This window comes from Lipophrys pholis (genome assembly GCF_963383615.2).
Source record: "Lipophrys pholis genome assembly, chromosome: 2".
Taxonomy (NCBI): domain Eukaryota; kingdom Metazoa; phylum Chordata; class Actinopteri; order Blenniiformes; family Blenniidae; genus Lipophrys; species Lipophrys pholis.
The window spans coordinates 2,863,461-2,876,718 of NC_137636.1; the positions used below are offsets into that span (position 1 = coordinate 2,863,461).

Consider the following 13,258-nt stretch of genomic DNA (forward strand, 5'->3'; position numbering starts at 1 on the left):
TACCCGGGTATTTGTCAGATCTGCCCCCTGCCACGCCAGCCATCCGTGACTCATTCCGTCATTACATCTGAGAGGTCACGCCCACCCCGCCCCTGCCCGCGCCGCCGTTCCCGGGTCTGACGGCGGCCTAATGGCCTGCGCTCTCTACACCGCAATTAACCTTTTTATTGGCCACCTGCCAGCCAGCTGGAGATACATCGACCTGCGTGCATGTGCGTAAGTGGAGGCATAAAAGCGATGGCTAAATGTGTGTGTGTGTGTGTGTGTGTGTGTGTGTGTGTGTGTGTGTGTGTGTGTGTGTGTGTGTGTGTGTGTGTGTGTGTGTGTGTGTGTGCGGTTCAAGCTTTCAAGTCTATGAATCTCCGTGTGAAAAGTGAGTCAGAGCATGTGTGCCTGTAATAGCTGACAGATTTCACCTGCTCTGCTCTTCAAATAGAAATTGATTGAATCTAACATCCCATCATGGCTGACCCAGGCGGATCCCACTGGCAGCGATGGCGTCTGATAGCAGAGCGCATCTCGGAACGGGAACTGAGCGAGTCCCCGCCGCATTACATGTCAAAGCAGAGGGGGAGATTTTATTTGTGCTCTCCACCAGGCACACATCCACCAATCTGTTCCTGCTGGATGAGCAAGAAGTGTGTCAGCTGGTGCAATGAAACAAGGAAATACAGCATGAAAATTTTATACCTGCAATTCTGAGCTCTTCGTTCAGTCTTTAAAGGCTGAACTGCAAAGTCTAATGTAGAATATTACTGTTAAGTGGATTCAACCTGTTTTTAAATTATTCATGAATCATTTTCTTGAATAATGTATCTGTACAGTGTTAATTGTATAATTTTTACATTTTTACATATTTTCACTTGTATGTAGGGTTTTGATGAGTGCAGGACTTTTTATTTAACCTACTTATTGCGTCTGTGTGCATGTATAAACTTACTAAAGATGATAACGATTCATATGGTCTTATTTCATCAAATGCAGTGGTTCTTAACCTCCGAGCACAAAAACAAAAGACAAAACAAAACCAGCACCGTCCATGATGCTTGAAGTGGGAACGCATTTACACGTTAACGGCAGAAACGCTGAAAACGATGTAGATTAGATTAGTTTAGATTTTTTTTTTAAATACAAAAATTGACTTAAGCGACAGCAAAAGTAGTGGGTGGGAACATTCCCAGTTGAATATATATATATATATATATATATATATATATATATATATATATATATATATAAAAATTTATATATAAAATCATCACAATATAATGAAAAATATTAGACATAGGATTTTAAAATACGTATATAAGTAATAGCTATAGGTAATCAGGTAAGTGGTAGCTGAGAGGGAAACGGCTTCACGGTGTGTGAATAAAGATTGACAGTTAAGCTGATTGGAGTGCCGACAGTTTCAAAAGAAAACGTTTTAGTGTCTTAGCGGACCGGTACCGGTCCACGAGCCGGTGGTAGGGGACCCCTGCTTTAGTAAACCTCAGCTACCGTATGTTCAGGTCAGCCATAGCGGTGGTACTCGGAGAGTTGGGTATTTTCTCAGGTGGTACACAGTGTGAAAAGTTTAGGAACCTCTGAACTCGTCTTTGAAGAAGAACAAATCCCAGACGGGGGGAATGAAGATCGTTCTGCACAGCAAAGTCTCAAAATAGGAATCGTACCCGGAGCTTCTCGCAGTGCGGTGGGACTGCCAACCCGCTCCACCCCTGCACGGCCCAACAATACATGCAAATCTAATATTTGTTGGCCCACCAGAAAGCTCCACAGGGTATATCTAAATATACTGCAGCAGCGTGAGGAGAGCCAGTTCAGACCGCTGAGACAAGTAGCATCTGAGCGATTGTGTAACAGACGCAGTTATACAACTCGACTCTTCACAAAGCTGCTTTCCTCCTCGCTCAGCCTCCCCAATAGAAACTTACTGCCTCATTAACTTGTTACTCATAAAGCACAGAATCGCAGGCAGACGCCAACTTCACCGTGCCGCTCGGTATCTGAGAGGCTTGTACTGTACGATCCCATTGTCAACAAGAGGGCCTCTCTGCAGCCGGCTGGAATCTGGCACAGCACGGCGGAGCACAAAGTGCACAGTAAATGCATTCTGGGGCTCCTCCAGCTGCAAATTGAATTTCAGGGCATGACTTGACTCACAACACCTAATAATCCCACGTCATACGCTGTTCCCAAAAGTGGACAAGGTCACATTGTAGGAGCGGTAATGGAAGAAAAGACAGAACCTTTTAGAAGTGTTTATTGGGTAAGGAAATGCATTCAGGCAGCGGCGAGGCGAGAGAGGAGGGAAAAAAAACATTGTGAGGAGAGAACGCGTAAATGACTGAGCAAAGGAAGGACAAAAACATAATAAAGAGAAGCAACAAAGGACTATTTTTATATCGGAAGACGTTCGGTGGGTGAGCGGCGGCAGCACAGCCGTGGAGGAGCAATCATTGAGAAATACCTAAGAATGTGAAGTAGAGGTATCCTGGGTTTTAACACGACTCTTCATTTTCATTTAATATTATCATGTGCTTCTGTCAGGGTTACATCAAAACTTCATGACCATCTAACCACCTTGTATTCGGCTTAATCCAGGAATGAGGAGGAGACCAAACCCAGAGTCACAACAGGACAAACAATGGAAGTGAATACCTGCTGTCCAATCACTGTTAAGCAGAGTAATTAACTCCAGGCCCAAAGGAGTTTCCTTCTGGATGTGGAAACGGCAGTGATGGACCTCTGGCGAGCGCAGTCGGTGGAAACATCCTCCCTGGACGTGAGTCTAAACTTAGAAGATTCCTCTGATGACCCGAGAGGCCGGACTGGGTTATTACCGGTGAGTAAGCCCGAAATGAACCGAGGAGTCAAACCATTAGGGTTTTTATGGGAACTGAGCAGGATTTCAAAGGCGATTCAAATAGTTTCAATAGCAGATTATTATGCCAATATCTTTTTGAGGGTGAGTAAAAGCTCGGGTCCCACCAACAGTTTGGCTAATTCTGCATATAGAAGAATACAGCAGTAGTTTACATGATAGATCGTGATATTTGCTAGATTACGTCAATGTTGCCGACACCAATTGTACAAAAATGTCCTTTTATTGACCTTTACATCAGCCGTGAGTGTCTCATTGTCTCCAACGGGTCTTCACACATACAGTTATTAATAGAATTATTACCATTGCCTGGTTTGGTAAAGCAGCAGCAGATGAGCTGCGAGATCGACCGGGTTTCTTTACGACAGCACCAAGTGGGAGTATGTAAAAAAACTTTTAAGAGCGGTGTGGCTGAAGGGCTGAAGCAGAAGGTTTTCATTCAGCACATTTGAAACCACCGATTGAGACATAAAAGTTTACGCCGTCCGAACGGGACGAGCACCTGCTCAGAAGCCGACGGCAGTGTGGAGCCTTCCGATCCAAATGTCAACGATGGACAGCGTCAGAGGAGGCAGCGACAAGGAGCAGGACGGAAAAAAGAAAGAGAAAACTCTGCACCAGTCATGTACAAGTACTCACCTTTAGCTTACAGTACTTGCCGATACGAGTGCTAATTAAATGTCATAAAGGCGAATTCATACTAGATATGCAAAACACATTAAAAACCACAGAGATTTTACTGTATGTAAAGCTGAATAACATCTCTCACTGGATTGATGTAAAATGGAACTGCTACCATCTTATTACCACATTATATACATTATTAAGCATTGCTGCCTTAAATACTACAATATTTGCAAGATATGTTGTATATAAGAAGCCGCGCTGTCGTGGTTAGAACTCTTGCTATGAACCCTGGTTCGGGCTTTTAAGCTTTACTGAGTGAAATTCTTTGAATCAGTATAGAAGCTAGACGCATGGATAGATTATATCTCATATAGATATTAATCTAAGCCTATGATGTCACCCTTTTTCATATTTATTCTATATTCTATATATTATTCTTTTTTTATTTGAGAAAACGGCTCTGATGAGCGAAACAAGAAAAGTGCCTCTCTGCAAGAACAGTTCATTATTTAAAACTACTTCATTAAGGAAATAGTGAAAGACGCTCCTGAACAGTTTTGGTTGAAGGTTGGATTCCAAAGAACAGGTGCATGTGTGGAGACATCAGGCGCAAAACAACCGTCAGCTCGCGTCTCTGGAATAAAAACTGCTAATTCATCACGTTTGTCGTAGAAGGGAATTCCTGAGAGGCAGGTTGAGATGAAGCTAATGAGTTTCTCAGCTGAAGATATGAAGCAGGACAATGATGCTTGAAACACGAGGCTGCTTGACATCGTTTCATGTCTTTGTTACAACCAAGATGGTATTAGTTTGTTTTCCATTCTGGTCGGGTGTAATTTTTCTATTTCTACTTTATCAGGTATTTGTTTGGGTCCATGCGTTCATAGCAGGAGGGTCAAACAGAACCCCTGTTGGCTGCAAGAGGCTCCAATTCAGCCCCACAGAACACCAAGCAACTTGGAAAAAGAAAACATGGATTTTTTAAAAATATTTCGTACAATTAGCAGACAAAAACACAACATTGAGACCCGAGCTGAGATCTCAGTGATGCTGCCATGAAAGCTCCGACCTGGTTGCTCTAAGCCTCTCAAAGCCATGCTGTCATGGAGAAAACCCCCATAATGCAACAGGTACAGGAGAAGCTTTTGGGACATTTGATTGTTCTTTGCACCAGAAGGTTTCATTAAAATTGGCTTTATGTTGAGATTGTAGTCATTTTCCTGTCGTAATTGTTTGGTTTTGTGAAAATAGACATTTTTATCACGTTCACTCTGACAAAGAACAACTTTAAAGTTCATTTAAAGATAATCATGGCACTATGTTACCAGTCCGCTCCACTCAAGATGAAATTGGACTGTTTATGGCCCCAGAATTAAAATGAGCTTCTCGCCCCTGGCTTATAGTTTTTGCAGAAGCAACATAATAAAAAAGGCATTTAAATGGATTATTACTAATGAACCATGTAACATCACTGATCTGAATCAAAGTGCGCCATGTAAACACTTTTATCTGATCAGATCGACTCGATCTATCACACTGAGCGAAGCCAGTTTATGATCCAATGAGAGTCGATGTAAACCACATTTCACCGCGTGCAGCTGGACGACGCAGGAGACCGTAAACATTAGAAATGAGTGAAGGGCTCCACATCTGACTTCTTCCACAGTTAAATGATTTGATTAAAGTGATTAGTTAAGCAAATAATGAAACAAATATACGAAGATTATCACTTTATAAAGGACTGAATTAACACGACTAAATATATTAAAGCAAAATGGGAAAAGAAGCTTGATGATTGGTCCAATATGTGGGAAAACACAACGCTTCACTTCATGGAAGACTCCGGTTTGCTTCTTTAATAACCCAAAATAAAGAGCAAGCCATTACCTGTCCAACAGGTCTGCTGGACAGACTGTGGACACTTTGTCAGGAAAAACATGTTTTTTGGGGGGAAAGTCTCTGAAGATTTAAAAAAAAACATTTGGATACGAGCCGTTTGGTCCAAAATGGAAAATCGGACAAAGAAATGTCCCACAGAATGACAAACGTTTGTCGCAAGCAAGAAAGCAGTTATGGGAGATTTAAGTGACTGAAGACAGAGGAAGACATCTTCTTGTTGGAAAACTCAGACTGCAAGAAGCTCAACTGTAACAAATAAATGAAATGGACAAAACTGGATTATGAAGAATAATAAACAATCCCGCATTTAAAGACACTTTAACATGAAATCATATCCAAAGTGACATTGAGTTTTGGTTTGTATCTATTTGTGTTTCTATATGAAAAATATGACTTCTAATAAAGACTTAATTGGGGAAAAAGAAAAGAAAAGGCTCAACATAAACCTTCGTAATACCGATTTGAACCACATCCACAGGAAGCCGACAGAAACAATTTGATCCCTTTTTTGTAAAGAGTTGGATCATATTGAAAGAACGTGACCATGTAAACACAGCTTCCGTTCCTGGAGTCGCCGTTAACCGTGAAATCAGAGATATTAAAAAGCTCAACATGGCTCCTACCTGCGACGGCGAGGCGCGCCGTGCGGCTGGAAATGGAACCCAGGTTGTCGATGGTGGCGACGCACTGATAAGTGCCCTCATCGGGCTTATTGTGCTTCGAATGGACCACGTGGGTGAAGAACAGCGAGCCGTCGGGAAGAATGTGTCGCCTCTCGTCTGAAATCAGGCTCATGAACGTGCCGTCCTTCTTCCACTCCACTCGCGCCGGCGTGGCGGCGTCGCTGTGCGCCGAGCAGTTGAGCAGCGCCGAGTTTCCCCGGATGGCCAGCGTGTCCTGGGGCTCCACCGTGAACCAGAAGGGGCTGAACGGGTGTGCTGCCGAACCTGAGGGGGAGGAGAGAAGAGGGGGGAGGCAGGAGTTCAGTGGGTTCCATCTTTAAAAACAGAGAGAGACTTTAAATCGCATGAAATCCTCGTTGACATCCAGCAGCTGATGTTGGATGGAGATTGCGGCTGATGCCAATGTTGTCGTTATTGATTTTTTAGTCACACCAGCCATGTGTAAATTTATTAAATGTAACACTTGCTTCAGATTCTGTCAACTAAAGAGCCTCAACATGATCTAATGTCTTACTGAGCACTGAGCCAAGTATGTGTAACCATTAAAACGGATCAGTGCATCCATCCGTCTTTATTCAGACTGCAGTGGTGTGAGGGCTGCAGCCCATCAACGCATGGCCAACATGAAAACAAGGCAACACGCAGTCAATCCATCTGAAAAGCAGGACTTTGGTTTGTTTTTGGGATGAAGTCACATCTCAGGGGGTGGGGGGGTGGGGGAGTGGGGGGATGGGGGGAGGCATTCCTCTGGACCAAGGCCCCGTTTCCACGACAACGTTTCAAGTGAAAACGCATTGCGTTTGTTTCATAACGGTTTTACCTTTATGTGACAATATTTCAACAACAGCTTACACAAAAACCGCAGTAACGTTGAAAACGATGTAGTTACCATGCCACGCCACTAGTTGGCATTGTTTTTGTAATGAAACCACACACACATGCATGCTACAAACACTATGCTATAAACATCAACAATGAGAGAACACGGACATTCTTATAGACAGACGACCAAGTTGGATTGTTACCGCGGCTCTCAACTATAAAACTACCAAGTACCAGGAGGACGATCAGACGATACAGAGCAACATCACCAGTTGTTTCTATTTAGAACCACTCTTCATGTCACTTCCTCGGTTTGTGCAGAGAGAGGTGAGTACCAACCACATTAAATTTACATTTAGGGAAGCGCCAACTGTGTAAAAAGTAAGGAAAGTGGTCCTAAACTCTTCCTTTTAAACCGTCTCATATTTACTCTGCAGCAGATGATTCAAGAAAGCCGCAAAGAAAAAAGATGCATTTTTAGTTCAATCACATGTGTGTTGACTGCAAATCACATTTTCAAAGACGTCACTGACTTCAATGGCATATTTCAGAAGTTGCTCTAAAAATGAAAGGAAGTGGCGGAGTGGTGCCCCAAACATTGAATGAAATGTTCCCGAAGCAAAAGCATCCCTTTGTTCATTCTGTCCTTTCAGCCTCGGCGCTTCAGTCTCTCCTGGAGACTCCGAGAGGCTTTTTATTACCAAACCACGAGCCCCGCTGGAGCTGGGCAAGAGGAACTGACAAATTTAACCCAGTCTAGCCTCCCTGGCAGAGTTAATATCACGTCTTGCTTTATCATAAGTACAGACTGCAGCGGAGGAGTAAACACATCGGGACGTGGTTGCCATTTCCTTTCCCCGAGCAGAACGCCGCCCCGACATGGATGGTGCCAAAGTCAGAGGAAGTGCAATTGCTTTGCATTTGTCCTCATCCATTATTCAAGCTCTCGCGCCCTAAGAGTCACACCGTGGTATTGTTTGGATAAATAATACCAATTATCAGTTCTGCGGGGATGAGGTAGAGCTGGAAAAAATAATTAAGGGGGTATGAAGGTATTTAAATAATGCAGCGAGTGGAGTTAAAATAAGTGGCCGGGTGTTAAACGCAGTTTAAAATATGCCCGTTCTCTTCTGTCTCCAGGGGCGAGCGAGAAGGGACGAAACGAGACGACGACAAATAAAAAAGGAAAAGAAAATGAGAGCCAGCACAAGATGCTATGTCAATGGTTCAGCTATTTAACTACCGGGAGGTAATTTCTCTAGATTGTGGCGCCAAGTCCCTGGTGTGAGATGCAGTGTAGTGCAGTATAACACAGTGTAGTGCAGTAAAACACAGCGCAATGCAGTGTAACACAGTGTAATACAGTGTAGTGCAGTATAACACAGTGTAGTGCAGTAAAACGCAGCGCAATGCAGTGTAACACAGTGTAATACAGTGTAGTGCAGTATAACAGTGTAATACAGTGTAACACAGTGTAGTGCAGGAAAACGCAGCGCAATGCAGTATAACACAGTGTAATACAGTGTAACACAGTGTAGTGCAGTAAAACGCAGCGCAATGCAGTGTAACACAGTGTAATACAGTGTAGTGCAGTGCAATGCAGTATAACGCAGTATAACACAGCGTAATGCAGTGTAACGCAGTATAACAGTGTAACGCAGTATAACACAGTGTAAAGCATTGTAACGCAGTATAACTCGGTGTAACAGTGTAATGCAGTGTGACGCAGTATAACACAGTGCAACAGTGTAATACAGTGTAATAGTGTGACAGTGTAACAGTGTAATACAGTGTAACACAGTGTAATACAGTGTAACAGTGTAATACAGTGTAGCACAGTGTAAAACAGTGTAAAACAGTGTAAAACAGTGTAATACAGTGTAAAACAGTGTAATACAGTGTAATACAGTGTAACAGTGTAGCACAGTGTAAAACAGTGTAATACAGTGTAATACAGTGTAACAGTGTAATACAGTGTAACAGTGTAACAGTGTAATACAGTGTAGCACAGTGTAATACAGTGTAATACAGTGTAATACAGTGTAATACAGTGTAGCACAGTGTAATACAGTGTAGCACAGTGTAAAACAGTGTAATACAGTGTAATACAGTGTAACAGTGTAGCACAGTGTAAAACAGTGTAATACAGTGTAATACAGTGTAACACAGTGTAACAGTGTAATACAGTGTAGCACAGTGTAATACAGTGTAATACAGTGTAATACAGTGTAATACAGTGTAGCACAGTGTAAAACAGTGTAATACAGTGTAATGTATGGTCCAACACGATGGCAGCTCAGCTGCTTGTCCTCCATGCACTCAGTTCTCCTCAAAACACAAATAATTACTGCAGAAAGTGACGGAGAAGAAGGATTTCTTCACTTTCACAATGGGGGATAAATGTCAGACAACCGAAGGAGGCGGCGCAATCATCTCCGCATTAATTCAGCGATAAGGAAAACTTCACCAGAGGGGCAGCGCGGTGGCCTCATTCTGTCTCGGTGGACAGCGGAGGACTTTGGCCTCTCCGTCTGAATCCAGGCCAGATTGATTAGCAGAGTCTCTTCACAGTAGACCAAAGAAAATGTCTTCAGTCAGCGTTGCTGGCTCCTACCTGACTTTATTTCCCCCTGAAACTGCTTTAGAGTCACGGCACTGCCAGCGAGTTGCAGCCACGGGTTGAAAAGAAAGTACAGCAAAAAAAATAAAGAATTCGGGATGCTAAACTTTATTATTAGATCTGCTGATGCAAGAAAGATAGTAAAAGTGCTCTAAACATTTTGAAAGTCCCTTCAGGCAGAAATAAGTGGATGTAAAATTCAAATGGAACAAACAGAAGCGAGGAAGAAAATAAATTCCACAAATTCAGCCGACGCAGTTTCAACTCTAACTCTTGGTGAGTGGGTGAAATTAGGCAGAAGTAAGCAGCTGATTGGAGAAGATCAATAAACATCAGAGTACACACTGACAACGCCGGCCAATGTATTTCACTGATGGTGTAAATGACAGATGGAGAGAGAGCAGGGTGGAGGAGAAGTTGGGGGAATTCGTCACCGCTGCAGACCAGAGGCAGTAGAAAGCTCCATCATGGCTGCTTCACGCCGCTGGAACAGCCAGAGCTTCCAGAGCTCCCAGAGCTCCCAGAGCTTCCGGCTTGGCTTTTTTCTTTCTCCCCAGTCAAAAGACCAACTTGAGCCACTCTCCATCTGAAGAGAGCTGAAAGAGCTTGAAGAGCCTGCAGCGTGCGACCAGAGCCAGAGCGGTTGCAGTGAGCAGCTTTTTTATCCCGGTCGTCTGAACAGCAGGGGACGGCTTAGCTTCAGCTCCGCCGTCCTACAAGATGGACGAACCATCTGCAACATCCACCGTCGGCGTAGCGGGAGCGGTAGCGGGGGGGGGGGGGGGGGGGGGGCTAAACCAGGAGTGAAAGTAGGATTTACCTGCCACTGATGTATTCTCCATTAAAAACCAAAACCCTGAAACACACATAAAGCAGGAGGCTCCAGAAAGACATGGAGGGTCCTGGAATCACAAAGGTTTTTTTTCTCTTTAAAATGTGACACTATTTTATTTAGACTACAGATGGTCTGATACTGCGCAGACGCTACCTACTGCAGTATACAGGATCCTTCAAGGCTGTTGGAGGCGTGGAGGAGGTCCGCTGCATCGCACAGCCTTTCATCTGAATCCGGAGAATAAATGAGGCGTTATGGCATTTAATATTACTCTTAGCAATACTCAAGTAGCTGAAGGGGAGTACTCGCCAGCAAATGAACTCCAAAATAAAATCTAATGTAAAATCATAAGAGTAACAGTTACGACTGTTAGAAACAACATAATTATGAAGACTTGCTATTTGAATTAAAAACATGGAGATGATGTCACGGTCATTATCTTCATTTTATATTTTGATTTGACTATTGTTGTGTACTTATTATTTATTGTTTGTATTCTTTTCCTTTTGCTATTTTTCTACCTGCTGCTGTAAAAATGCAAATGTCCCCATTAACTTTTCATTGCCTGTGAATCCCAACAGATTTTAAGATCTGCTTCTTATAATGCAGGAATCTGCATTATAAGAAACAGATAAGATATATAAGATATATACAGATAAGATTAGATATATATGTTGCACCTTTTTAGGATGAAGTGACATGAAGTGACTGGGACTTCATTATTTAATGCATTATTTCTAATAAGCTATTAATGACCTGCCGATCAAACTGATGCACCAGAACAACTAACAGACATGAACTTTTAAAAGTTCATCAATTACAATTGTTTTTCAACACATATTGAAGACTGGCTGAAAAAAGGAGAAAAAGATTACGATGTTCGACAGTCAATCAAAACATTAATGGGAGAGTTGAAGCATTGTGGTTCAAGGTCGCGATGCCGTCGGCAACGTCCTCCCACACTTTAAAAATCCATACTCTATTCATCCAACCCATCAAAACAATGATGCAGCATGTAGCAAGTCCAAACTCCAGCCACGTTGGGAGAGACGGTGTGATAAACACACAATCTGAACAAACATTTTGAATAAAAGGCAAAAGAAATAATAAATCTATAATGTGAATGGAGCATACAGAGAAGCTGGAACTAATGATTGAGAGGAAAAGCATTGTTTTAGTTTTCGAGGAGTCCACAGCCAAAAGTGTATTTTACACCAGTTCTTCGGGTATTTAAGGAGTAAAAACAGAAGCTTCTGGATTTTAACAATAAGCAACTCCACCTGGATGAGAAGAGAGCAGAAAACTAGTGTCCACTGTTAATATCTAAACCAGCCCAAAGTGCTTTTCCTGGAAGAGACGGAGGAAGATAAGCAAGCAGGTTAAATGAGCCGGGCAAGGCCAGCCATCTCAGCAGGAAGCAAGGATCTGTATCTGCAGCATGTGATTAAACACAAACTCATTACACACACACACACACACACACACACACACACACACACACACACACACACACACACACACACACACACACACACACACACACACACACACACACACACACACACACACACACACACACGAAACAATGAGATTAAAGGGAAGCGTCAGCCTTTGTGTGAGAGCCGAGGAAAAAGTTTGACTTTGGAGAACTAACAAGGTTCGGGGGTTTTTGAGGATGGAAAGAAATGACTAATGAAGAGCTGAGAAGGAGCCACGTTCTACCGATGCACGCTGCAGACGTCATTGACAGAACAGAAACACAGAGGTTGTGTTCCCATTCATCAAAGGGCACAGATTATATATCTTGACAAACTTTGCCAGAACAGAACATAATGAAGAAGAGATGAAGTGAACAGCAGCTCCTGTATGAAAACTTTCTGCTTTTGCAGGAAGGGGTGTGGGACGGTTCTGAACCAGAAAACACTGCCGATAAAGAACCTGGCTTTTGTCTCCTTGAGAACTCGGAAGCACCAAAGAACTCCAGGTCCCGTTTATTTAACCTTTTCAAGTGAAAACGGGAAACTTCCATAGCACTTTGGGGTTTTGTTTACATGGTGCCAAGAGTCACTGGAAACTTTTTGGAAAATGGCTGCCAAGGTAGAAATTGTCCGTCGCCGTGGAAACACAAGGAAAATGCTACTTTTCTGAAAGGCTGCTAACATGCTAACTACATTGTTTTCCACCCCAAACAAAGCAAAACTATGTGTTTTCACTTGAAACGTCGTCCAAACGAGGCCCGGGTGTCACTAGAATCAGGCTCGGTGTTGTTGGTCAGATGTGTTGATCACTGCAGGGCATGAGATCCCGGGGCACCGAACGTCATTGTAGTAAAATCTTTTGAAATATGCATTTTGCGAATGCTGATATTGCTGTGACAGTATATTTTGCAAGCAGAGATTTGCAGACATCATGTCAACATTGTGCTTACTCACTGCAGCAGAGCAGGACAGCAGGGAGGCCCTCCCCCCTCTGAGCTGGATCCAACCACCTCTGCTGAATCTGTATTTTTCCTCTCACAGTGATTAAAGCCACTTCTCCAGCAGACCAAACAAAACATATCAAATGAATGTTCTTTATGTGAAGCATAACTCTGAAGCATCACTCTAACAACTCTGTCATCTCAAGCTGATTAGCAAACTGCTAGCTCTCTGAATTAGTAAGGAATTTCACATTAAAAGGTTTTGTTGTTACACACTGTTAAGATTAAAACAAAGGATAAAGTCCCATAGACACGACAATTTATTTTAGCGTTTTTGTTTTAGAAAAGTTTTGCATTTACATGAAACGGCAGAAAGACGACAAAGAATGTAGTTAGCATGTCAGGCCACTAGTGGGTGGTGCTGTTTGTTTTTATAATGAAACCACACACACACACCTGCAGAGAACAA

At 42.8% G+C, this 13,258-nt stretch overlaps 1 protein-coding gene across 1 annotated transcript in view; it reads right to left on the bottom strand.

Annotated features, from left to right (window-relative positions):
• The window catches only part of neo1a (neogenin 1a), a 220,984-nt gene that overhangs the window by 136,729 nt on the left and 70,997 nt on the right, over positions 1-13,258 (bottom strand). Inside the window, exon 2 of the mRNA XM_080458855.1 lies at positions 6,034-6,357. Coding sequence (XP_080314981.1) covers positions 6,034-6,357 — 324 coding nt within the window. The remainder of the gene's footprint in view (positions 1-6,033; positions 6,358-13,258) is intronic.